At 46.4% G+C, this 25191-nt stretch overlaps 1 protein-coding gene across 5 annotated transcripts in view; it reads left to right on the top strand.

Annotated features, from left to right (window-relative positions):
- Window positions 1-25191, top strand: part of TNC (tenascin C) — a 94714-nt gene that overhangs the window by 20105 nt on the left and 49418 nt on the right. For all 5 annotated transcript variants that reach the window (XM_048512550.1, XM_048512549.1, XM_048512547.1 and 2 more), the window contains exons 2-10: window positions 8203-8775; window positions 13223-14815; window positions 16426-16689; window positions 17587-17702; window positions 18027-18183; window positions 19168-19437; window positions 20872-21057; window positions 21605-21694; window positions 23438-23701. In XM_048512550.1, the coding sequence (XP_048368507.1) occupies window positions 8313-8775; window positions 13223-14815; window positions 16426-16689; window positions 17587-17702; window positions 18027-18183; window positions 19168-19437; window positions 20872-21057; window positions 21605-21694; window positions 23438-23701 (3403 nt within the window). In that variant the 5' untranslated portion in view covers window positions 8203-8312. The remainder of the gene's footprint in view (window positions 1-8202; window positions 8776-13222; window positions 14816-16425; window positions 16690-17586; window positions 17703-18026; window positions 18184-19167; window positions 19438-20871; window positions 21058-21604; window positions 21695-23437; window positions 23702-25191) is intronic.

Below are 25191 nucleotides of genomic sequence, written 5' to 3'. Positions count from 1 at the left end.
AGCTTCAAAGAGCACTGAAAGCAGTTTGAAAGTGCATTATTCTGCATGTACGGAATGAGCCTAAGTAAATCGATCCTGGGATGAAATAATGCTCAATTTTAAATCCCCCCACCCAAAGAAATCAGAATTGAATTCATCATGATTCTCACCTCCATTGTACATTTGGTCATTCTTCTTCTTCTTCTTCTTCTTCTTCTTCTTCTTCTTCTTCTTCTTCTTCTTCTTCTTCTTCTTCTTCTTCTTCTTCTTCTTCTTCTTCACCTCCATTGTATATCACAGCCCCAAAAGTGAGGTTATACTGAGAGCACAGCTGACCCAAGAACATTTAAGGTGACTGGGGATTTGAAACAGAACCTCCTTAGTCCTAGTCCAACAATTCCCAGACTGTACCACAATGGCTCCCAAACTGTAATAGCTGGATTGTAAACTTGCCTTCAACAATTTCAGCTTGTTTTTCTCTGGCTCATTCCGCACATGCAGAATAATGCACTTTCAAACTGCTTTCAGTGCTCTTTGAAGCTGTGCGGAATGGCAAAATCCACTTGCAAACAGTTGTGAAAGTGGTTTGAAAATGCATTATTTTGCGTGTGCGGAAGGGGCCTCTGTGTATGTAAAGTGCCATTGTTATAACCTCATAGACGTTTCAAGGTGAGAAACATTCAGAGGTGGTTTGCTATTTCCTGCCTCAACAGAACAATCATAGATTTCCTCGGGTGTCCTATCCAAATACTAACCAGGGCCAACCCTGCTTAGCTTCAGAGATCTGATGAGAGTCCTAGCAAGGTTTTAAAAGGGTAGTTAATGCCTGTCCCACACACAAAGAGGCGCTCAATCTTGTCTCAGTTTCCATTCTAGCGGATTGTTTATTAGTGCTCCGATAACCCTGAAAAACTCATACTGTTTCTGAGAAAGCTCTGTTGCGAGGAAAAAGGAAATGGTGTGACAATAAAGATTTGCAGGTTCAATTTGCACAGGAGAGCCATGAAAATGAAAGGGATTTGAGGGAGGGTGATGAAAACCACAGGAAAAAGCAATTGGAAATCATCCCGGCAAAGCTATTCAAAAGGTGCTAAGTTCCAGCCCAGCAGGTGTGGCAGAAACTTCTACAAAGAGATGGAATCAGCTTCCACTCCTGCTATGTTGGAAGCCCCGGTCCAGTCTGCCCAAACTTTTGCTCTCTCAAACCATTTCAAGATGCTCAGCTTTTTCTAAGTGCCAGAGGATGGCTCAGAGCCCGCAGGCTTTTGGCAGAAAACTGAAGTGTTGGCAGGGTCTCTTTGAGCGGGAGCGAGCCATTTCAAGCTGTTCTTCATTAAAAAAAACCCACTCCGGCCGCCACTGTTCATTTGATTAATCTGCCCTAATGAGGTCCCTTGTATCTTGTGACTGGAAAAAGCACAAGTTAGCTGACCTCACCAGTTCCTTTGGGCTCTTCGACCGTGCCAAAGTTGTCGGCCATTTTAAGCACCTAAAGCAGGGGTCTTCAAACTGTGGCTCCCCCAGATGTTCATGAACTATAATTCCCTTCAACCCTGCCACTTGGCCATGCTGGCAGGGGCTGATGGGAATTGTAGTCCATGAACATTTGGAGGGCCATAGTTTGAAGTCCCCTGACCTAAAGGAAGAGAACCCAATGGAAGCCAGAACTCATCCAGTGAACGCTCTGGCTAGCTGTGTCGGGGCCTTTGGTTCAATTTTTTTCAACTAGAAGAAGAGTTTGGATTTATATCCCCCCTTTCTCTCCTGCAGGAGACTCAAAGGGGCTTACAATCTCCTTGCCCTTCCCCCCTCTCAACAAACACCCTGTGAGGTTGGTGGGGCTGAGAGAGCTCCGAGAAGCTGTGACTAGCCCAAGGTCACCCAGCTGGCATGTGTGGGAATGTACAGGCTAATCTGAATTCCCCAGATAAGCCTCCACAGCTCAGGCGGCAGAGCGGGGAATCAAACCTAGTTCCTCCAGATTAGATACATGAGCTCTTAACTTCCTACGCCACTGCTGCTCCTAGCTGGATGGTGTCAAGAAATCAACAGTTCAATTGGTATTATGCCTACAGGACAGGCCTTTGCACATCCTATGGTGGTGGACGGTACCCTCAAGTCACAGCTGACTGATGGTGATCCCATAGGGTTTTTAAGGCAAGAGATGTTCAGAGGTAGTTGGCCATTGCCTGCCTCCACATGGCAACTCTGGTATTCCTTGGAGGTTTCTCATCCAAATCCTAGCGAGGGCTGACCCACTTGTTATTTTTATTTGTTTATAATTTGATTTATAGGTAACCTTCCACATGACTGGCTCAGTTTGGCTTATAACAAAAAAAATCACAGTTAAAATTCACTATCAGTTCTCACCAAATTTCCCAGTGGTGGATAAATCAATGGAGGAGGAGTAGTTTGGATTGATACCCCACCTTTCTCTCCTGTAAGGAGACTCAAGGTGGCTTACAAGCTCCTTTCCCTTCCTCTCCAGAAGGGATACAGCCTAGCAGCGGCGATGGAGACAGCGCCCCTCCTGGAAAGTCAGGCCCGGCTGGAGGGGGCAGATGTGCCGGCTGCCACATGTTCTGCAGCCCTGTGACCAACCACAAAACCCAGAAGTTCAGGCTGTGGTGGGACTGTGCTAGGATTTTACTCGGACACCAGCGTGGGAGGGGGCAGACAGGGGCATTCCTGGAAGCAAAACCAACATTAATTGGCTTCATTCCAGGATTTAGGGCTGGGTGAATGGTGCATGTACTCTTGGACATATGCCACCCTTTTGGCAGTGTATGTCCCTTAAACCCTATGGAGTTTTTCGGTGGCAGGGGAGTTTCAGAACTTTCCTGAGCTTCCTGTGCCACCAGAAAGCCTTACTGGAGGTGGCAGAATGGCTGCACACTGGCATTGCATCTGGCTGCCTTTGGGTTTGAATGGGGCTGTAAGGTAAATTCTCTGTGATGTCTAAGGTATTCCGGAGTATACAACTCGCATGGCCAGCCATGGATTGAAACTGGGATATTTTGCATGCAAAGCCTGTTCTCTCTCACTTAGTCCCAGCTTCAGCCTTTCTACTTTTAATTATGGGAACTCTCCCACAAATACATCGCAGGTCAAGAACAACTGCTGAATTATGTGATGTTTCAGCATTAGATAATCCTGACAGGTAATACCATCATCTGTGGTGCCCTGCCACTGCAACTTTTAAAAGATGACTGAATAGATATGGCCCGGAGGAGATTTCTGTGTGTGAATGTTTTGTCTGCTGTTTCTCAAGGCTGGTGTGAATGGGCGGGAAGCCTCAAGAAACACAGAGGAGGCCTCAATAGCCGCTGACCGCTTATCTCTCTGTGGGTGGTCTAGATAGTCTGCTGAATGGCTGGAGATGCATTTTGGAAGGAAGAAGATGAGAGTGGAATGCTGAATTTCTTCCATAGTCACAATCTGACTAATTTGTAATGTATTGTGTGTTTCTGAGGCTTGAACTGGGAACCTCTGGCATGCAGTCAAGCAAATGAGCTGGGACAATCTCAGCTTAAGCATCAGTGCTTTTTAAAGACTCAGAATAGGGGTGTGCAACATCAGCATTCCGAGATTTCAGCTGTACCTAGTTATTAAGTAAATCATTGTTCCCAAGTGTCCCTTTTTGTGGGGGTGGGGAAGGAAGCCTGGTAAGCAATCATTCAATTTGCAGCATTTTCATTCTTCAGGGGCTTAGCTCCTCTGCCAACTTGAAGTGAAATCTCTGTGTAGAATTGATCCATTTTGTCTGCTGTGCATGAATGTCAATTCCTATACATGAATGTCAAGGCCCAAACAATGGATAAGCTTGGCAGTGTCATCTCTTGGTGATTCATCTATCTATCTATCGATCTATCGGTCTATCGGTCTATCGGTCTATCGGTCTGTCGGTCTGTCGGTCTGTCGGTCTGTCGGTCTGTCGGTCTGTCGGTCTGTCGGTCTGTCGGTCTGTCGGTCTATCGGTCTATCGGTCTATCGGTCTATCGGTCTATCGGTCTATCGTCTATCGTCTATCGTCTATCGTCTATCGTCTATCGTCTATCGTCTATCGTCTATCATCTATCATCTATCATCTATCGATCTACCATCTACCTTGTCCTGTTTTTGCCCCCATTTTTAGTGGAATGGCATGGCAGAGCAAATGCACAGAGAACTTCTTCTGGCAAGGCATAGGAAGTGTCATAAGATGATATTATTCCTGCATTTCTTTGAAAACTGAAACTGAGTGATTGTGTTCTGGACTGGCTATTCTGCAAAAAGTGAGGCATTCTCCCTCTGAACCTGGCAATCCCATTCTGATACCATGGTTACTATTCAGTTAATGTCCTTGCTTTTTATACCTCTGTCCAACTTCTTTTAAGTCCATCTACAGTAACTGCAAGGTATAACAAGCACTGAAAGATGACACAGGTTCAGCACACCTTGGAAACTGAGTGGTTGTATTCCACCCAGGGGCGTTCTCCCTCTCAACTTGAAGATCCCATCTAGATACCATGGTTACTATCCATTCTAGACCTTGAAAAGTAGACTTTGCTCTTCATACATCTGTCCAACCCTCTTTAAAGTCTATCTATGCTCATTCCCAGCATCACATTTGTGGTCAGTGAATACCACAGATCAAACTGCACACTGTGTGAAGACTTCTTTTTTGACTTCCTTAAATCTATGGCCAACCAGTTTCATAGATGACCCCAAATCCTAGTGTTAAACTGTACGCCGATTATATTTTTTCAAATAGAGCTAAAGCACCATTCTTTGTCAAATAAACCTGTTCAGCAGGTGGCGAGGAAGCATCTTCAGTAATATGTAACAGTGGAAGGGGAGCATCCTTGCAGATACTGTACTAAGTATATGGAAATGCATCACATGGGCTTCAGGTAGGGTGTCCATCTACAGAGGATCCAAGACAAGAGCCCTCAAACAAGATGGAAAAAGAGGGGGAGGGACAAACTTGGCATATGCTAATTTACATTCATAGTCGCTATTTTATTTTGATGAATCCATATGGGAGAGGTGCTTACACAGAACATTATGTACCTACATGCTGTCAGCATTCTCACACCAAGCCATCTGCTGTCTCTGCTGTCTGTGCGGTCATACGCTTCTTATGCTAACATCTGTATTTGTACGATATGTTAACCCTTTCATTTATTCACGAGAGCAAATCACACACATATGAAAAGCCCAGCCTCTGATGTGCTTAATTTTGGTTGAATTTTTTTAAAAAGTGGGCTGAGGCTGCAGTTCTAAACACACTTAATTTAGAATTAATCTGATGGTGTCCAGTGAGACTGGCTGGTAAATTAACCCGTAGCTCCTCCCTTTCTTTTAAGAAAAAGACTTCAAATATTCTTGAAGAAACACATGTGCAGAACAATCATTTTCCAGACATCAAGTGTACCTCCCAATCCTACCCATTTGGTTCTCATTTCTCTTTACAATAAATATTAAAATTCAGTGTCATCTGGTGCTGGTGAAAAAAAATAACCTTGGAATAGAAGAGGCTGGACTTTTATTGCAACTGCTGGAAAATAAATTCTGCGTTTGATCTCAAAGGGGAGAAACCAAGAAAGCAAGAGAAAGAAAGAAAATCCCAAATGACTCTGCTAATACCTTTTAATCCAGCTGCATTAGGAGAGTCTCGCTGATGAACAGTGTTTCAGATAAAAAGTTTTTTTTCCATTTGTTACCCAGTCTTTTTGCAGTGTTGTTGTTTAAGAGCTTCCTCTTGTCTGTTTGCCAAAGTGCTTTCTCGCCTTCCCGTTTTAAGAGTTGCTTTTTAAACAGTGCTCCGCTCTGGAAGGGCATGATGCTTTCTTTCAAGATCAGGAGCTCTGACAGTATGAAGGCAGACATGGGTCTTTCCCATGAGATGGGTGAGATAGGCCAAAGTAACTGTTGGCCCATCTGGTGGTGGTGGAACACACCATCAAATCTCAGCCAGCTTATAGTGACCCCCCTAGAGTTTTTAAGGCAAGAGATACTCAGAGGTGGTTTGCCATTTCCTGCCTCTGCATCATGACCCTGAACTTCCTTGGACATCTCCCATCCCAATAATAACCAGTGCCGACCATGCTTGGCTTTCAAGAACTGACAAGATTGGGCTAGCCTGGGCTAATCAGATCATCTAGTTCAGTTGGTCCATCTAGCTAAGTATTTTCTACTCTCTAAGGTCTCAGGTGCAGGAAAGCACTTCCTACCACCTGTTCCTTGATATCTTTGAACTGGAGATTTTGGGAGTCCAATCCTGAACCTTATGCATGCCAAGTCAAAGCCCTGACCCTCAAACGTTGATGATAGGTGCATAGGGTAAACTCTGTCCTGCCATGTCTAATTCTAATTGAATAAAGGGACAGGATGGAGGCATTATCAGAAGGCAAAGCTAAGGGAAATTCCAAGGAAGATACCAGGATAAAGATACAAGGAAGAGATCGATCAGGATGCAGGATATGACAAGAGGTTGCGTTTGGGGACTGGGTGTTTTTATGATACTTCTAAAAAAAACCCTGGCTATGAAATTTACACAATCCATGAAATGAGAAACACTTTGTACATGTGCATTGTCCTTTCTTGAAACACATCTGTGATCTCGGTCTACAAAATCAGCTTGCATCAAACAGCTGTTTTATCTATACTCTGTACTTAGCAGTCCCAGCTGGTCTTTCTTATCTTTTCAGTAAATCCACCATGTCCAACTTATCTGTTCTATATATCTGGCCAACCTATCTTAAGCAACTCCTTTTATAACTCCTCAGCAATGTCTGGAGTGTAAACAAGATAGAACAGCGATGAAAAGCTGAGTTATCTTTGACAAAATAATGGGGATTTTCAGATTTTGCTTGGCTTGGAGTAAATTGGAAGCACAACATAAATTTCGCCATGTCCATCTGAGCAGATAGGTTGTTGAAAAAGGAGTTGAAAAAGAACAGCTGTTTTTGTCCATTCTGAGGCTGTGTTTAAGAGAAGGCCTTTGTGTAGCTGGTAAAAGATTAGACCTTGGGTAGTAGTAATCCTCCAAAGGGATTCACTTGATTTAAAAATAAATAAATCAGACACTTGGTATTTGTATTGATGCAAAACCTTCCAGCGTGGTGTAGTGGTTAAGAGGGGTGGACTCTAATCTGGAGAACCGGGATTGATTTAGACACTCCTCCTCATGAGCTGCAGATTTTAATCTGGTAAACCAGGTTTGTTTATCCACTCCTACACATGAAGCCTGCTGGGTGACCTTGGACTAGTCACAGTTCCATCAGAACTCTCTCAGACCCACCTACCTCACAAGGTGTCTGATGTTGAGAGAGGAAAGGAAAGAGTTTGTAAGCTGATATGAGATTCCTTACGGATGAGAAAAGTGGTGTATACATCACAACTCTTCTTCTTGCCCTCTTGAAGAAGCTAAGCATACCACTAGCTCACCTATTTAACAAAACTGGTCTCTATCAACAAGCTCAAGTAATTATGGGGCCTCCTGTTCCCTCTCATTCCAACAGAATTAGTCCTCTGTCCCTCAGAGCTCCACGCTTTAAAATGAAAAGGTCACCTGAACTAGCAAGAAATAACAGTTAGAATACCAAGTCAGACCAAACAAACCCCCCAAACCACCCAACCCTGTTTTGTTGTTTTCATCACTTGCTAAAGTAATTGGCTGTGTACTGGCTCAGGTTGCTAGGAAATTCCTTGGGTTTGGTTGGTGCAGCCTGGGGAGGAGGGCCTCAGTAGGGTACCGATCTTTACAGTCAGCCTTCCATGGGAGCCATTTTCTTAAGAGGAACTTATCTGAACAGATGTAATTCCAGTAGATCTTCAGGTGCCACCTGGATAATGGCAACCCAACAGATTCACTTGGGCAAAAAAATGCTCCAGAAATCTGAATTACTCAGTATTGTTTCCAAAACAGAGTCAACAAATTGCTCCATTGTTTATTTCCAGATCATGTATACAATAGAAGGTTGCCAAACGCCTGGAAAAAAAACAAATGCCCCGTCCCTTTGACAGAGCTTTGATGCGATGCACGTTGTTTACCTCCGTGCTGTGAATTGAATGAAAAGTTGGCGGGATCCAACCCTATGTTTACTGTCATCCTTTAACATCTTATTATCCAGCTGCAAACTGATCGTCTCCTGATTCCACTGCTGCCCTCTTTCTGGAGGTCACAAGATTAGTTTCACAGAGAAGTAACTCAAGTCTGTTTCGTTTTAACTGTTGCAGGGGCAGCAAAACCAAGCAGCACCATTTTCATCCAAGCTGGCTCGTCTCATTTGTCCTTGAAGGCACCCCGTTGAATCCGCAAGAACATCCTAAAAGAACTGAACCTCAGCATGGGTCTTACCACGTGGGTTGTGACGTTGGCCGTCCTCTCTTTGTCCCATCAACAAGTCAGCGGTGGACTCATCAAGCGAATTATTCGACAGAAGAGAGAGGCAGGGATCAATGTCACTTTGCCGGAGGACAGCCAGCCCGTTGTCTTTAACCACGTCTACAACATTAAAGTCCCAGTTGGGTCCCTTTGTGCTGTGGACTTGGAGTCGGCAAGCGGGGACTCGGACCTCAAACCTCACGCCGAGCTCAGCAAAAATTATCAGGAGCACACACTGAACGAAGAAAACCAGATTGTCTTCACGCACAAGATCAACATCCCGCGGCGTGCCTGTGGTTGTGCAGCAGCCCCCGATATCAAGGACCTCTTAAGCAGACTCGAGGAACTGGAGGGGCTGGTCTCCTCTCTGCAAGACCAATGTGCCAGTGGTGTCGGCTGCTGCTCCAGCGGGCAAACTGTCAAAGGTAAGGTCCAGAGGTGGGATCCAGCAGGTTCTCACAGGTTCCCGAGAGTAGGTGACTAATTATTTGTGTGTGCCAAGAGGGGGTTACGAATTGGTGATTTTGCCACGTGATTTTTGCCTTAGTTATGCCCCTCCTCCGCTCCTCAGCAGTAGTGTGCAGAACTTGAAGCAGTCTAGCAGGAGGTGCACCAGCATGCTTGGCAGCCTGCACCTGCATGCATTTGTTTCCCGCCCAAGGACTGGCGCAGCAGCCGCGTCCTTGCCACAGCCCCGCCCAGCAATGCCCCGCCCCTGGAATGCCCGGCCATGCCCCCATTGTGCCCCACCCAGCCCCATTGGCGCTACGCCACAATTTGAATCCCACCACCATGGGAACCTGTTACTAAAATTTTTGGATCCCACCACTGGTAAGGTCACCTTGGCCAAATCACTCTCTTGCTCAGCTAGAGCTACAACAGGCCTGCGGGGGAAATGCCCTGGCTCTTGAACAGAGGGTTAAGGTGTGAAAATGGACAGAAGAAGGTTTTCATGGCATGCAGGTAAATAACATCACTTGATTTACTCCATCCCATTAGCCCTTTGGTTGAGACAGGACATTTTCCTCCAGGCCTGTTGGCTTTGCTGCTATCAGTTGAATTTAAGTTGGGGAGGGGGGGCTGAGAGCATCAAAGGTGGATTCCGCACAGGGCAAATATAACAGGTATAGAGCGCAATACAAACTTTCGGGGGGGGGGGGGCTTTGCACAGGTCCCATAACCAAAATTAGTTTGCCCTGTTTTATTTCCCTCAACCCGGGATTTTCAAAAAATGCTAAACCAGCTCTCCTTTTGCAAAATCTCAGGTTGGAGCTGCTCCCATGCGAACGGCCAGGGCAGGAGGTGCTTCATTTCCCTCCCTCCCACCTGTCTACCACAGCAAGACATTTATTATTGCCCTGCCATTGCAGAGAGGTCCCTTTTTCTTTTAAGAAATGTTTGTGTGTTGCGCATGCGCAGCTTTGCAGGTGCAGCTGATCGTATTCCGGCATGATTGGCCTGGCCGAAGGGTTCATTTCTGTATGCCTGTGCAGCTACGTATGTGTTGCAGGAAATCAAGAGAAGCGTCTAAAAGCAACCCAGGTTGTTTCCATGGGCTCCAATCGCTGCCTGTACCAAATGCATGGGAACGGGGAAATGGAAAATGGGTTCCTTTATAATGGCTGCAACCTGTTACACATTTGCTGTACAGAATCCACCAAACAGTGGAAGGGAGAATTAGTGTATGCCACACTGAGCTCATTGGAGGAAGGGCAGGTGAAAATTGTTTTCAGTACAGAACTACAGTGGATAGAGGTCCCTTCCACACATGCAGAATAATGCACTTTCAATCCACTTTCACAATTGTTTGCAAGTGGATTTTGCTATTCCGCACAGTCAAATCCAGCTGCAAAGTGCACTGAAAGTGGATTGAAAGTACATTATTCTGCATGTGCGGAAGGGACCAGATGCAGACAAAAGCTTTGGATCATGATGTGGCAAAACTAAATGGTACGAAGGAGGAGGTATTTTATTTATCCTGTTTAATAATATATACTACAGAGTCAGAAAACTTGTTCAAAGAGGCCAACAACCAATTCTGAATGCAAAAGACATAAAACATTAAACATTTTTAAAAAATCAATGTGGAATATCCTGACCATCTAAATCATATTAGCAATCACGAAAGTTCCAAGGTGACTGGTATTTTTCTAGGCCTCAAATGGAGCTTGGTCTGTCAGATCTGCTGGTCGTGTTGCCAAGTCCAGGTTGGAAAATTCCTGGAGATTTGGAGATGGAGGCAGAGTTTGTGGAGGGGCTTCCGTGGGGTATAATATTGTAAAATCCATTCTTCAAAGCAGTCATTTCCCCCATGGAAACTAACCTGGAGTTGGTAACATCCAAAGTATGTGGTCCTTCCCTTCCAAGTCATATGACTGAACTATTCTGAGACACCATAGGGTGTCAGAGATGCCAGTGTCCAGTGTAAGCATTTGAACCCTTCATGCCACTAAGGGGTGCCATAAAGATATGGGGTCCAAAGACTAGCGTAAGAAGAGCAAGACACTGCTCCACACAAAATTTCGACACTGCTCCACTATGGTCGAATCCCCACTACTGTCTTAGCCAGGTTTCAGAACACAAACTAACCAGGTTTGAGGGACGACCTCCCCGGTCGAATCCCCACTACGGTCTTAGCCAGGTTTCAGAACACAAACTAACCAGGTTTGAGGTCGTTTGTGTTCTGAAACCTGGCTAAGACGGTAGTGGGGATTCGACCGGGGAGGTCGTTCCTCAAACCTGGTTAGTTTGTGTTCTGAAACCTGGCTAAGACCGTAGTGGGGATTCGACCTATGGTTGGAAGGTGGTTGGAAGGTGAACTTTCCCCCTGGTCTGTAGGTGTGCCTGGCTGAACAGTGGAGCTAGCTTATCTTCATTGTGTCACCCTAAGGTGATTCAGTCAGCACTCTGAGCAACAGACCATTACTTATCCTATCTGCATTCATCCCAGCAATCAATCAATATTCAGGAAAATAGCCCAGCCAACACATCAAGCCTCTCCTCAGGATCTATTTTGGAGTATAAATGTAGGCCATTTAGCCATTCATAGTTTGTCTGTTCTGGATCCATGCATGCATCCCCTCTTGGGTGTGGGCTCTTTCCTTAGCTTCTGGAAAAGCTGGTCATTTTCCTCTTCAGCACTGTTTTCACTGGACATCTCCTTCAAGACTGGTAACTATCCCAGGCCCTGGAACAACTTCCAACTTCCAACCTTTTTCACTTAGTCAGCCCTTGTATTCTTTGAGTGCGCATTCACTGCCTAAATATATATTCCTTGCTTTCAATCATTATTGTTAACAAAATGCAATGTGTTAATCGGGCAGCTGCCTGTTCGTTTGAGAGTTTCTCCTCTCAAATGAGGAGCAGCAGTGGCACAGTGGTTAAGAGCAGGTGTACTCTAATCTGGAGGAACCGGGTTTGATTGCCGCTCTGCCGCCTGAGCTGTGGTGGCTCATCTGGGAAATTCAGATTAGCCTGTGCACTCCAACACATGCCAGCTGGGTGACCTTGGGCTAGTCACAGAACTTCTGAGCTCTCTCAGCCCCACCCATTTCACAGGGTGTTTGCTGTGAGGGGGGATGGGAAAGGAGTTTGTAAGCCCCTTTGAGTCTTCTCCTTCTCCTTCTCCTTCTCCTTCTCCTTCTTCTTCTCCTTTTCCTCCTCCTCCTCCTCCTTCTCCTCCTCCTCCTGGTATACACATATTATTGATACAGCTAATTCCCCCCAATTAAAATGGAGATTTCCTACCTCGGGTAACACCAGGTAGGACCTGAGGATCCCCCATAATTACAGCTCATCTCCAAACTGCAGAGATCAGTTCATCAGGAGAAAATGGTGGCTTTGGAGGATAGACTTTATGGCATTGTACCCCACTGAGCTCCCTGTTCACCACAGGTTCCATCCCCAAATCTCCAGGAGTTTCCCGTCCTGGATCTGGCAACCCTACGCCTCTTCTCTTGCTGTTAGCCAGGTGGGACCTGGCAACCTTATACTCAGAGGTGGGATCCAGCAGGTTCTCACAGGTTCCTGAGAGTAGGTTACTAATTATTTGTGTGTCCCCCTGTGCTGACAGTGTATCATTCACTACGCAGTGGTGTAGTGGCTAAGAGCAGGTGTACTCCAATCTGGAGGAACCAGATTTGATTCCTGCTGCCTGAGCTGTGGAGGCTTATCTGGGGAATTCAGATTAGCCTGTACATTCCCACACATGCCAGCTGGGTGACCTTGGGCTAGTCACAGCACTACTGAGCTCTTCAAGCCCCACCCACCTCACAAGGTGAGCAGGGAAGGGAAAGGAGTTTGTAAGCCCCTTTGAGTTTCCTACAGGAGAGAAGGGGGGATATAAATCCTCCTCCTCCTCTTCCTCTTCCTCTTCCTCCTCCTCCTCCTCCTCCTCCTCCTCCTCCTCTTCTTCTTCTTCTTCTTCTTGTTCTTTAATTCTTACTTCGCCACAAAGCTTGGGCTAGTCAACTCAAAGGACTGCTTGCCTTGACTGCTAGCCTTGCTTTCTCTTGCTCTGCCCTGATCTTCTGCTCACTCAGTTCCAAAGCTGGCTTGATAGACCTGTCCTCCTCCATGAATTTGCTGACCCCTTTAAAAGCTAGTAGCCACCACCACATTTGTGATGGTAAATTCTATGTTAATTCCATGTCACATGACTAAATATGGTCTTTAGCTCATGTTAAGTCTGTCACCAATGGATTTCATTAGTTGACTCTGAATATTAGTGATGGGCAGAATATCATTATCTACTTTTTCCATGCCACGTTCAACTTTGTGAACAGCAACCACGCAAATGTTCTTTTGAACTTTTATTTTTAAATTGCTGATCTAGCTCTGGGGATAACCTGGCTTCTCGTTTTCCTGGCCTAGGTCGCATCGATGCCACGCCCTACTGCAGTGGCCGGGGGAACTACAGCAATGACATCTGTGGCTGCATTTGTGAGCCTGGCTGGAAAGGCCCCAACTGCTCTGAACCAGAATGCCCCCAGAACTGCAACAACAGGGGGCGCTGTGTTAACGGCAAGTGTATCTGCGACGAAGGCTTTGCAGGGGAAGACTGTGGGCAACTGACATGTCCCGGGGACTGTAACGACCAAGGCAAATGTGTGGATGGCCAATGCGTATGCTTCGAGGGTTTTGCCGGAGAGGACTGTAGCCTCGAAGTGTGCTTGGTGCCATGCAGTGAACATGGGAAGTGTCTGAATGGGCAGTGCATTTGCAAGGAAGGCTTCACTGGGGCAGACTGCAGTGAGCCATTGTGCCTGAACAATTGCAATAACCGGGGTCGTTGTGTTGAAGAGGAGTGTGTGTGTGATGAAGGCTATACTGGGGAGGACTGCAGTGAGCTCATCTGCCCGAATGACTGTTATGACCGTGGCCGTTGTATCAACGGCACTTGCTACTGCGATGTAGGCTTCACCGGCGAAGATTGTGGAGACCTGGCTTGTCCCAACAATTGCCACAATCAGGGCCGCTGTGACAATGGTGTGTGTGTCTGCTACGAAGGGTTCGCAGGGGATGACTGTGGTGAGCGGAGGTGTCCCAAAGACTGCAACCACCGGGGCCGTTGTATTAACGGGCAGTGTGTCTGCAGCGAGGGTTTCTTGGGCTTTGACTGTGGGGAAGTGCGGTGCCCCAATGACTGCAACAACCAGGGGCGCTGTGTTGATGGACAGTGTGTGTGTGAGGAAAGGTTCATGGGAGAGGACTGCAGTGAGCTGCGGTGTCCCGGCGATTGTAGCAACAGGGGGCGTTGTGTCAACGGGCAGTGCGAGTGTGACGAAGGGTTCATGGGTGAAGACTGTCGGGAGCTGAAGTGCCCCAATGACTGTCACCATCGTGGGCGATGTCTCAATGGCCTGTGCCTCTGTGATGAGGGGTACACCGGGGAGGACTGTGCTGAACGGAGGTGCCCCAATGACTGCAACCATCGGGGACGGTGTATTAATGGCCTGTGTGTGTGTGATGAGGCCTTCATGGGCGTTGACTGTGGGGAACTGAGGTGCCCCAATGACTGCAACAATCATGGCCGCTGCTTCAACGGGCAGTGTGTGTGTGATGAGGGGTACACGGGCGAGGACTGCGCAGAACGTAGGTGCCCAAATGACTGCAATAACCGCGGGCGTTGCATCAACGGGGTATGCACATGCAACAAAGGCTTTGTCGGGGACGACTGCGGAGAATTGGCCTGCGCGAACAACTGCCATGGCCGAGGCCGCTGTGTCAATGGGCAGTGTGTGTGTGATGAGGGCTTCACCGGGGTGGACTGTGGCCAACGGCGGTGCCCCAAGGACTGCAACAACCGGGGGCGATGCATCAATGGAAAGTGCGTGTGCGATGAGGGATATCATGGGAGAGATTGCGGTGAACGATCTTGCCCGAACAACTGCAACGATCTCGGACGCTGTGTGGATGGACAGTGCATCTGTGATGAAGGCTATGTAGGTGACGACTGTTCTGATGGTGAGTTCCACTGAGGATGCTCTCAGGATGATTATCACTCTCTGTCATTTACAGGGAATGATTTTGGACCCTCTTCCAATCTCCCGGTTCACTATCCCGCCTCTTTAAGCTCTTGTGTTTCCCATGCTTTACAACCTGCAAGAACCTCTCCTGAGCTAAAACTCAGGGGCCAGCCTGCAATCTTAAATTGTCATTCTCACCCCTATAGCCAAAGCGTTTTATTATCTGGGGGGATAAATATGTGGTTCAGAACTGAGCTATGGGTTTCACAAAATCAAAGTCTTTCCTGAACTGTACTCTGTTGGATTGCACTGAAGGAGTCAAAATTCTTTGCTGTGCCAGGTGTACTTTTTATGTATGGCAACTAGTTATAGAATCATAGAGCTGAAAGAGACCACAACGGCCATTCAGTCCAACCCCCATGCCATGCAGGAATATACAATCAGAGCACTCCTGACAGATGGCCATCTGTTTAAAAGCCTCTAAAGAAGGAAACTCCACCACAATTTGAGGCAGCGCATTCCACTGTCAAACAGCCCTTACCATTAGAGAGTTCTTCCTAAAGTTTAGGTGACATCTCTTTTCCTGTACTTTGAACCCATTACTCCTTGTCCTAGTCTCTGGAGCAGCAGAAAACAAGCTTGTTCCATCTCCAATATGACTTCCCTTCAAATGTCATCCCTTAACCTTCTTTTCTCCCGACTAAACATACCATCCCTTAATGTATGAAGTTTCTAGCCTAACTCTTGTTTTACAGTTTTTATTTAACTGGAATATTTCGAGGACATGAACAAGCCAAGGCCAGGCACCTGTCTAGACTCATTGCTCAGGGAAAGGCACCAACAGTTGGTACTTCTCCTGGTGGTAGGAGTGCCGAACAATAGTGAAGGAAACACAGCGAGGCGAGGCTCTGCTCTACTGCCTTCACCTGATGCCCCTCCAGTTGGGGTGTTCCCTATCTGGTGGAGCTGCAATGGGTTAGGGCAGTGTTTCCCAACCTTTTCGAGGTCAGGGTACTCTTGACCTCACTCTTCATATCTCACGGTACCCCTGCCGCCACCCTCCACCTTCCCCTCCCATTGCCCCTGCTTGCCACACACCCCACCTTCCCCTCCCAGGGTGAAGGGTAGCACTGGGGTTGGGGGTGGCTGCTGACCTTGTGGCAGGCCCTGCCCCATGGGCCAGCTCCATGTCCTTGCTGGCGCCGGTGGGAGACACCACAAAAATTAGGGGGGGGAGGGCGGTAGTGTTGCTGCAGTACCCCTGGGACATGCTCATGGCACCCCAGGGTACCAGGGAACCCTGGTTGAGAATGGCTGGGTTAGGAACATGAAAAAAGTTATGAAATAGCATAAAATCAAGGAAGACCCGAAATGTAGTACAGAGAACAAGAGACCCCTGAAACTGGGTGGGGAAGATTTCAAAAATAGAATTCCCAATGTACAGTCTGAAATGGTACAGCTCAGGAAGGAATCTATCCTATGATATTGCTCAGCACGCATCCCAGCTATTATAATGCCATAGCTTCTTCCAATTTTCAAAGCACATCTTTTGTTTCTCAGACATTTGATGGTGACTTCACCTTTTTTTTAAAAAAAATATTTTGACAGTGTCTCCTCCAAGAGAACTGACCGTGACAGATGTGACAGACAAAACTGTCAACCTGGAATGGAAGAATGAAAATATAGTATCCGAATACCTCATCACCTACATTCCCACTGGCCCTGGTGGTTTAGAGATGCAGTTTCGAGTCCCTGGAAACCACACGGCTGCTACCATTCGGGAACTGGAACCTGGCGTAGAATATTTTATCCGTGTTTTTGCCATCCTAAAGAACAAGAAAAGCATCCCAGTTAGTGCCCGTGTGGCCACATGTGAGTATATTAAATTTTACTACTCCTAATGATCACATTAATCTAGAATTAAAGCGTTTCAGTTCATGAATTCCTCACATTTAGGTGGATTCCACATGGGCCAAAAACAGTGGTGTGAAACTATTTTAAACCATTTTAAACCATTTTATACTGTTTTCACACTGCTGTTTTTGGTCCATGCAAAATACGCCTTCGACGGCCTTGCTCTGTTTAAAAATTAGATTCAGACACTTCTAAATTTTGGCATGTCTTATAATAGGTGCTGCTCCTGCAGTTAACCAGTAGTCTTTGCTAGTATACCCTTTTTCTAGATCATTTTAAAGCAACAATCCTTGTTGCGAAGGGTAAACAGTGAAAATGAGAGCTTGGTAGAGACAGGTAAGGCCTTGCCAAGGCTCTTGTTAATTGGAAATGATTCAATAGCATTATTGCCGAAGTTGGTGTGATTGTGTTATCATGAGTAGAGGTGTGCAAAAAAAAATTTCAGATTTGGGTCTTTGACCCTTTTTTGGGAGAGGGAAACCCAGATATTTCATCATTATTGAAGATCTGCTTTTTAGCTCCCTTTAAATGACTGCCATTTTTCTGGTTCAAATTTTCTGCTCACCCCCAGGTTGAGAACCACTGATATAGATGAACATTATATCTCTCATGTGAAATTTCCTGTTCGTCTCTATGATTTTTTTCCTTGGTGGTCTGCGTACAATGTTCTTATTTATGACTGTGGTTTTATTTCTTTCCTCTTCTCCTTGGTGTTGTTAGAGTGCAGCGTATGTATACACATACACGTATGTATGTCTTCTTTTACAGCATCGCAGGACTGCCTGTAACGGAAATCTAATTAATTCAAGTCTGTGTAGAAATCTGCATCACCTTGTTTTTCTTTTTGCTTTCCAGATTTGCCTGCCCCAGATGGCTTGAAGTTTAAGTCAGTTAAAGACACTTCCGTGGAGGTGGAGTGGGACCCCCTGGACATTCCATTCAGTGGGTGGGAAATAGTCTTTGAAAGTCCGGTAAGGAAGAATTCATCTTCACATGTAGGGTAGCCAGCTATAAGTTGGGAAATACCTGGAGATTTTTGGGTGAGTGGGGCTTGAGGAAAGATGAACTTCAACGGAGTATAATGCCATGTAGTCCATCTTCCAAAGCAACATTTTCTCCCAAGGAACTGATCTCTGTCACCTGGAGATCATTATAATCCCAGGAGGTCATCAGCCACCACTTGAAGGTTGGTAGCCCTGTTCATATGACTGCCCTCTGACTCCAAGAATCCTGTTTCTTCCCCTTGTTTCCCCCCGCCCCCTCAAAATCCCTATTGTTTGATTCTTTCATTGCAGAAAAAGGAAGACAACGGAGGAATCAGAAGCAGCTTGGAGAGGCCACAAACATCATATGTGCAACGAGGCCTGGCCCCAGGACACCAATATAATGTGTCCCTTTACGTGGTGAAGAATCAAACCAGAGGACCTGGTCTCTCTAGGGTGATTACTACAAGTAAGTGACTCCCTTGCTGTGTTAATAGGGAACCAAGAAAAACAGCGACTGTATGTTTATAGAAACCATAAATAAAACTCCTTTGTGATGAAAAGCATATGGGTGACCTTAGTAACTTTTTGTTCTGACAGTCACATGAGCAAAACCTCATAGCCAGTTTTTTGTCAATGCCACCAGCTACCCACAAACCTTGGGTGGCATCTAGCTTCATCTAGCAGCGGCAGGGAAGGCTGAGGGAGTTGCAGCACAAAAGAAAAAAATGTGTCAACTTCCTTCTTCCCCTTTGATGCTTACACACTCAGAAATTCTCATTTGACTACAATGGAGCCCAGACACTGCAAAATCTGGTAAAATTTCCTGGGGTGCCTGTCAGAGGTGCAATTTTAAAGCTAGCAGCACCAAAATTTCAGGATATCATCCAGAGACTGTCCTGATGATACCACCCAAGTTTGGTGACGTTTTGTTCAGGGGATCCAAAATTATGGACCTCAAAGTGGTAAACCCATCTCCTGTTAGGTCCCGTTGGAAACAATGGGGGAATGGGTCACCCACTTTGGGGGTCCATAACTTTGGACCCCCTGAACCACACTTAACCAACTCAGGTGGTATCATTAGGACTGGATGATACCCTGAATGTTTGGTGCTTCTACTTTTAAAATGCGCCCTCACAGGCCGAAATGTGAAAAATCACCAAAAATACCACCGCCCCCCAAGCCTAGGGCTGAATTCCCCCCCCCCCCCCCGCTACATCTTTAAACCCTTGGCTTAAGTCTGTCCCTTTCTGACATTTTCCTGAGCTGAAATGCTCTCACAAAACTTTTGTTTGTCCTGTTGTCATCTCAACAATGCATGAATATCACCCAATGAAGCAAACAAAGTTCTAAGCAACATCAAAATCTATTTTAATTGCGGTGGATGAGAAGTCTTTCATTCATCTGCTTTTTTTAAAAAAAACTCCTGTTTGTCCCTTCCATGCTTTCCCAGAACTTGATGCCCCAAGCCAAATCGAGGTGAAGGATGTTACCGACACCACAGCGCTGATCACCTGGTTTAAACCCTTTGCTGAAATTGATGGTGTTGAGCTCACTTTTGGGCCCACGGAGGTCCCTGGGGACCGCACATCCGTCGACCTCTCTGAGGATGAAAGCCAATACTCCATTGGCAATCTGAAACCGTACACTGAGTATGAGGTCACACTTGTGTCCCAGCGTGGGGATATGAAGAGCGACCCCGTGACAGAGATCTTCACCACAGGTAAGAGAGCGGCTTGCTGTTTCATTCTTCTTTTGGGGGTAACGCAGGAAGCTGCCTTATACTGAATCAGACCATTGGCTCATCTAGCTCAGTACTATGGCCAACAGCAGCTGTCGGAGGTCTCATATGGGAAAAAAAATCATCTCTAACATTTACTTCCTAAAATGCTTTAACAGAGGATGCCAGGGTTGGGATCTGGGACCTGTGACAAGTAAAGCATGCACTGTATCTCCAAGTGATTCCCCTCCTCCCCCAAGGCATGAAACTGTTCCTCATCAACTTTTCCACCAGCTTTTCCCTGCAAATCTATCACAGCCATTCAGTGCATTCCAGGAGATTCTGGAACAAGCTCTCTGGTGCATGTTAAATTCCTATTGGCAATCCCCATTACTTTTCATGAATCAATAATGTATCACAGTGTGTATCCAACAAGTTTTCATGGCTGTGCAATGCACGAGAATATCAGCAATGATGGGCAAGTTGAAGTTAAGGATATTTATTAATACAGTCTTTGGCCAGACATGCAAATAAAATAATAACATTTAAAAGCTCAAACGCTCTGAATAAGAGTTCTTCTCTGTATAAAAATAATTCATAATACTAAACATGGCATATGAAGAAAAGTCTGTAGGAAAGGTAGGAAATTTCTGAGGTACCATTAGTGTGCTTGGCACTTCTCTTTGGCCACCTAATGGCACCCATTACATATATATGTGCAAATTTTTGCAACTTCCATAAAGACTTATGGACTTCCATAAACACTTATCATTGAACAAGAGCAATTTGCGGATGGATGAGCTTGAACTGAACAGTTTCAGAGAATGGACAGGGGGGAAAGACAAGTTCCATTGATTCTACTTGGTTCAGTTTGCATGGGCATGATCTCTCTGATCTAGGTATTTTTCTATACACACCCTCCAGTACTGATGTTGGTATTTCCGGTGTTTCATTAAGGGAACCCGGATGCATTTATAAGGAATACCAAGGTTCTCTACATTACAGCCTGAAAAAAAATGTTTCTCTTATAGAAAAGAATTGTATCATGGTGATGTCAAGAACTTCAAAAGTCATTTACAGTGCAATCCTATGCAGAATTGCATGCTTCTAATTCTGCTGAAGTGAATGGGCTTAGAAGGTTGTAAATCTGTTTAGGATTGCACAGATAACCAGATTGCCTGCCTATGTGAGGGGTGAAAACTCAGTGGTACATTATATTCTTGGCATGCAGGGCGTTCAAGGTTCAGTCCTTGGCATCTCTAACTGAAGGTGCTCACAGAGAAGGTGTGGGAATGGCCTTTCTCTGCAAAGGTGCTGCTAGTCAGATTAGACAGTGAGCAAAAAAATAAAACACCAAGTGTGGCTCAACTTGAAGCAGTTTTATAGGTCTGCAAAACTTGGGTTCAGGGAAAGAAAAATCCTTTTCTATCTCCCCAGATCTGGATGCTCCCAGAAATCTGAAACGCCTCTCTCAGACCGACAGTACCATCGTCCTGGAGTGGAAAAACAGCCAAGCCACCCCTGAAGCTTACAGGATCAAGTATGCACCCATTTCTGGTGGAGATCACACTGAAGTCACCGTGCCCAGAAGCAACCAAGGCACAACTAAAGCTACTCTCACTGGTAGGACTCCTAAAAGCTCCAAAAAACTAACGTTAAAGTCATACATCAGAGGCGTAGCAAGGGGGGAAAGCACCTGGTGCACTGGTGTGTCCTCCACCCCTGTCCCGCCCCGGAAAACCCCTGTCCTGCCCCTCCCTCGGAACCCCCCTGGAACACCCTCACTGCACACCCACAGGGGCGTGCATCCGGTGTGGCGCCCCCACCCCAGTCCCCTTGGAGCTATGCCTCTGTCACCCATTGCTTGATCTATGCAGTAAGCTGAGTGAAACTGACTTAGGCTGATTCCGCATGGGCCAAAAACAGCAGTGTGAAAATGGTGTGAAAATGGTGTAAAAGGGTTTAAAATGGTGTAAAAGGGTTTATACTGTTTTCACACTGTTTTCACACCTCTGTTTTTGGCCTATGCGGAATCAGCCTTAGTTCTTTTTAGGAAGACATATTACACGAGAAATTTGTTTCTCTGTTCCAAGTAAAGACAAGCAGAGATACATGACTAAAATTCCATACAGATTGTAGCTGTTGTTGATGTCATTTTCTTTTTATTTAGGATTGCGGCCAGGAACAGAATATGGCATTGGCGTGACAGCACTGAAGCAGGATCGAGAGAGTGCACCTGCCACAATTAATGCCGCAACTGGTAGGGAAAAAAACCCCACCTTCATTAGAACAATGTTCATTAGAGCATTAAGCACAACCGCTGTTGTGAACATAGCAAAAACTGCTGCAAACTGCGACTAAAAATATGATTTGGAAATTCCCCACCCCACCAAGAAGAAAGGACTGAGCATGCTACCAGAGGCATACAATGCAGATAGGATCCAAGGAAACTGAAACAGAGGGAGAGGGGGGAATTAGAAGAGGATTCCAAATCATTGCCCTCTCTCTGCTCCCCACTGCACCCCAGCAATTCCTCACATGTCCCCTGTTGGTGTAATTTCTAATAATAAAATGGGCAAGTCATTCCAATCATGACAGCACCTAAAAAACAGTTTCCCCAATACAAGGGAGGGGTTTTTACATACTGTGACTCCACTGGTACACAGAAAAATACTGTTCGTAAATAACTAAACAGCTTGATCTAGGATTGCCAGGTGTGGGTTGGGAAATTCCTGTGTGGGGGTAGAGCCAGGGAGGGTGGGATTTGGGCAGTGTGTGATCTCAGTGGGACAGAATGCCACAGATTCCACCCTCCAAGGCAGCCATTTGCACCAGGCAAACTGATCTCTATAACGTGGAGACCAGTTGTAATTCCAGATCTCCAGCCAGCACTTGGAGCCAGGTATCCCTCTTGATGAGCTGCTGAAGGCACGGAACCAGAGGTGGAATCCAGCAGGTTCTCACAGGTTCCCGAGAGTAGGTTACTAATTATTTGTGTGTGCCAAGAGGGGGCTACTAATTGGTGATTTTGCCACATGATTTTTGCCTTAGTTGAGCCCCTCCTCTCAGCAGTAGCGTGCAGAACTTGAAGTAGTCTAGCAGGAGGTGCACTGGCGTGCGTGGCAGCCTGCGCCTGCGTTCATTCGTTTCCCGCCCAAGGACTGGCGCAGCGGCTGCGTCCTTGCCACATCCCCGCCCATGAATGCCCCGCCCCTGGAATGCCTGGCCACGCCCTCGTCATGCCCCACCCAGCCCCATTGGCGCTACGCCACAGTTTGAATTCCACCACCATGGGAACCTGTTACTAAAATTTTTGGATCCCACCACTGCACGGAACATTAATAATCAATCAATTAAAGAAGGGCAGGATGGGATAAATGAGGACATTGATCTGCTTTACCCCCGATAAATAATAGTGTCTTGGGAATGTGCCTGGAAGGAAGTCCTAAAAAACATTAGAAGAGGGGTATTTGGGATTTTAAATCTGTCATGTTTTAATACTATTAATAAGCTGCCTTGAGCCAAGAAAAAAGTTGGGGTAGAAATGTTTTAATAGATGAAAATTAATAAATTATTTAGCCCAAATCTATGCTTATAATTCCTTCCAGTTCCTCCATATATGCTTCTAACTGGCATTCTGTTTACCCTGGAAGGAACGTTTGGAAACTGGTAGGTGGAAAGGGTATACGTTGTGATGCTGGCAGTATTCTTGAATGCAGCTATGAAGAGGAGATGGCTGAGGCTAAATGATTCCTGTTTCCCTGGTAACTAGTGCTACCTGGTGATTCTCAGTGGGCCAGATCTAAATCTCAGGTGCCAGCTACCCATCATGGGCTTCTACAGTGTTGCACATGACAGATCCAAAAGGAGCCAAATGGTGCTAGCTTTTCTTTTGTAACAGGTGTTTGTCTGAGATTAGCCAAGAGAACTTTTGTTCCATCTTTCCATTTGGAATCACAAATCATTTTGACCTTTATTTCCTCTTGTGTGTTGTGGTGTATAGATTTGGATAGTCCCAAAGACTTGGAGGTCAGCAATCCTACTGAAACCACTCTCCTTGTGCGATGGAAAAGACCCTTGGCCAAATTTGATCGCTATCGGCTTACTTACATGACCCCCATGGGGAGGAAGAATGAAATAGAGATTCCAGCAGATAGCACATCTCACCTCATAAGGTCGCTAGATGCTGGTGTAGAGTATACCATCAGCCTTGTGGCAGAGAAAGGAAGACACAAGAGCAAGCCTTCCACTGTGACAGGTTCCACTGGTATGTGCCATGGTTTGACTTGAATTGTGCTAGCTTGTTCCTCCCTTGAACAGCCTCAACTATTCCTCCTCCCCAATCCCACAGAGATGGTGATGCTTTCAGACAGAGTGAGACCACTGGTCCATTTAGCCAGTTGCAGACATAGCAGTTTTAGTGCGGTGTAACTAAGGCCGTTTCCGCATGGCCTCTTTGCGCCCCCACGCCGGCAAGAATTCTGCCGGTGGGGAGGTCTGGAAGACGCAAGCTGCGAAGGGCCCAGCAGAGGTCCGCCGCAGGAGAGGCGACTCAAGACGGAGTCAGCTTCTCTTCCCTCTCCCACTTACCTTGTCCCTGTCATCATCCTGCTGGCCTCCTAAGCCCCGCCCACGCTGCCCTCCGACCTCCAGGGGTCGGAAGACAGCGAGGGAGGGGCTTAGGAGGCCAGCAGGATGATGACTGCGAGAGGGAAGTGGGAGAGGGAAGGGGAAACAGCGTGTTCCCGGCGGTGCTGTTCGCACCGCGCCGCCGGGAAGACGCTGTCCCCCCAAAAACAACCCTTTAAAGGGAGGGGAAGGGCAGCCAGGAAGCCAGGAAGGGCAAAAACAACCCTGAGGGAGGGGAAGGGCAGCCAGGTCGGCGCTGCTGCGTTTCAGCAGCGCCGCCTGTGCGAACGGCGGCCTGGGGGAGGCGTTTTTACCGCCCCCAGGCCGCCGTTTTTGGCCCATGCGGAAACGGCCTAAGTAAAGGTAAAGTCAATTGGCCCATGTGAAGGCCAACAACATCTATTTCATCATAAGCTTTCATGAGTTACAACTCACTTTTTCAGATGACCCAGTCTTTTAAATTAAGCACATAGCAGCTGCCCTGAAGATGATGGGGGTGGGTGGGTGGGGAGGCTTAAAGGAGTCTCAGCACTGGAAGATCCACCAGAAAGCATTTTGAGGTCCTCCAAAACTTAGAACCAGAAGTCTTACCAGAAATACTGAACAAGGGAGAGAGGGAAATGTGGCTCATTCTTAGGAGTTTGTTCCTAAGGAGCCAATGGAAGCCATAGGAGCCATGAAACCAATTGAATGTTCTGTGGCACAAGTTTTATGAGCCAAATTTTTCTTTATCTGATGCAAGCTGTGAACCCCAGGTGATGGTTGTAGAGTCGAGTTGGATGAATTTTCAATTGGAGGTGCCTGTTGAGAAAAGGAGTGGTCATGGCTCAGTGGAAGTTCACCTGCTTTGCATGCAGAAAGTCCCAGATTCAGTTCCCAGCATCTCTGCTTGGATTGGTTCAGGCACCTGATACTGGGGAAAGTTTCTCCTGGAGAGCCATTTGCCATCAGAGTAAACAATACTGAGCTAGATGGACCAAAGGTCTAATTCTGTATAAGGTGGATTCAAATAACCCGTGTCTCTTGTTTGCCTTTATGCTTCTGGGAATGGGATTTTCTTCCATTTTGGAGACTAACGTACCAGATTTGAATCAGGAGCTGTCCCTGTGGACAGAGGTCATAACATTT

The sequence above is a fragment of the Sphaerodactylus townsendi genome, linkage group LG12, assembly GCF_021028975.2.
Source record: "Sphaerodactylus townsendi isolate TG3544 linkage group LG12, MPM_Stown_v2.3, whole genome shotgun sequence".
Lineage (NCBI taxonomy): Eukaryota > Metazoa > Chordata > Lepidosauria > Squamata > Sphaerodactylidae > Sphaerodactylus > Sphaerodactylus townsendi.
This window is presented reverse-complemented; position numbering and strand designations above follow the sequence as displayed.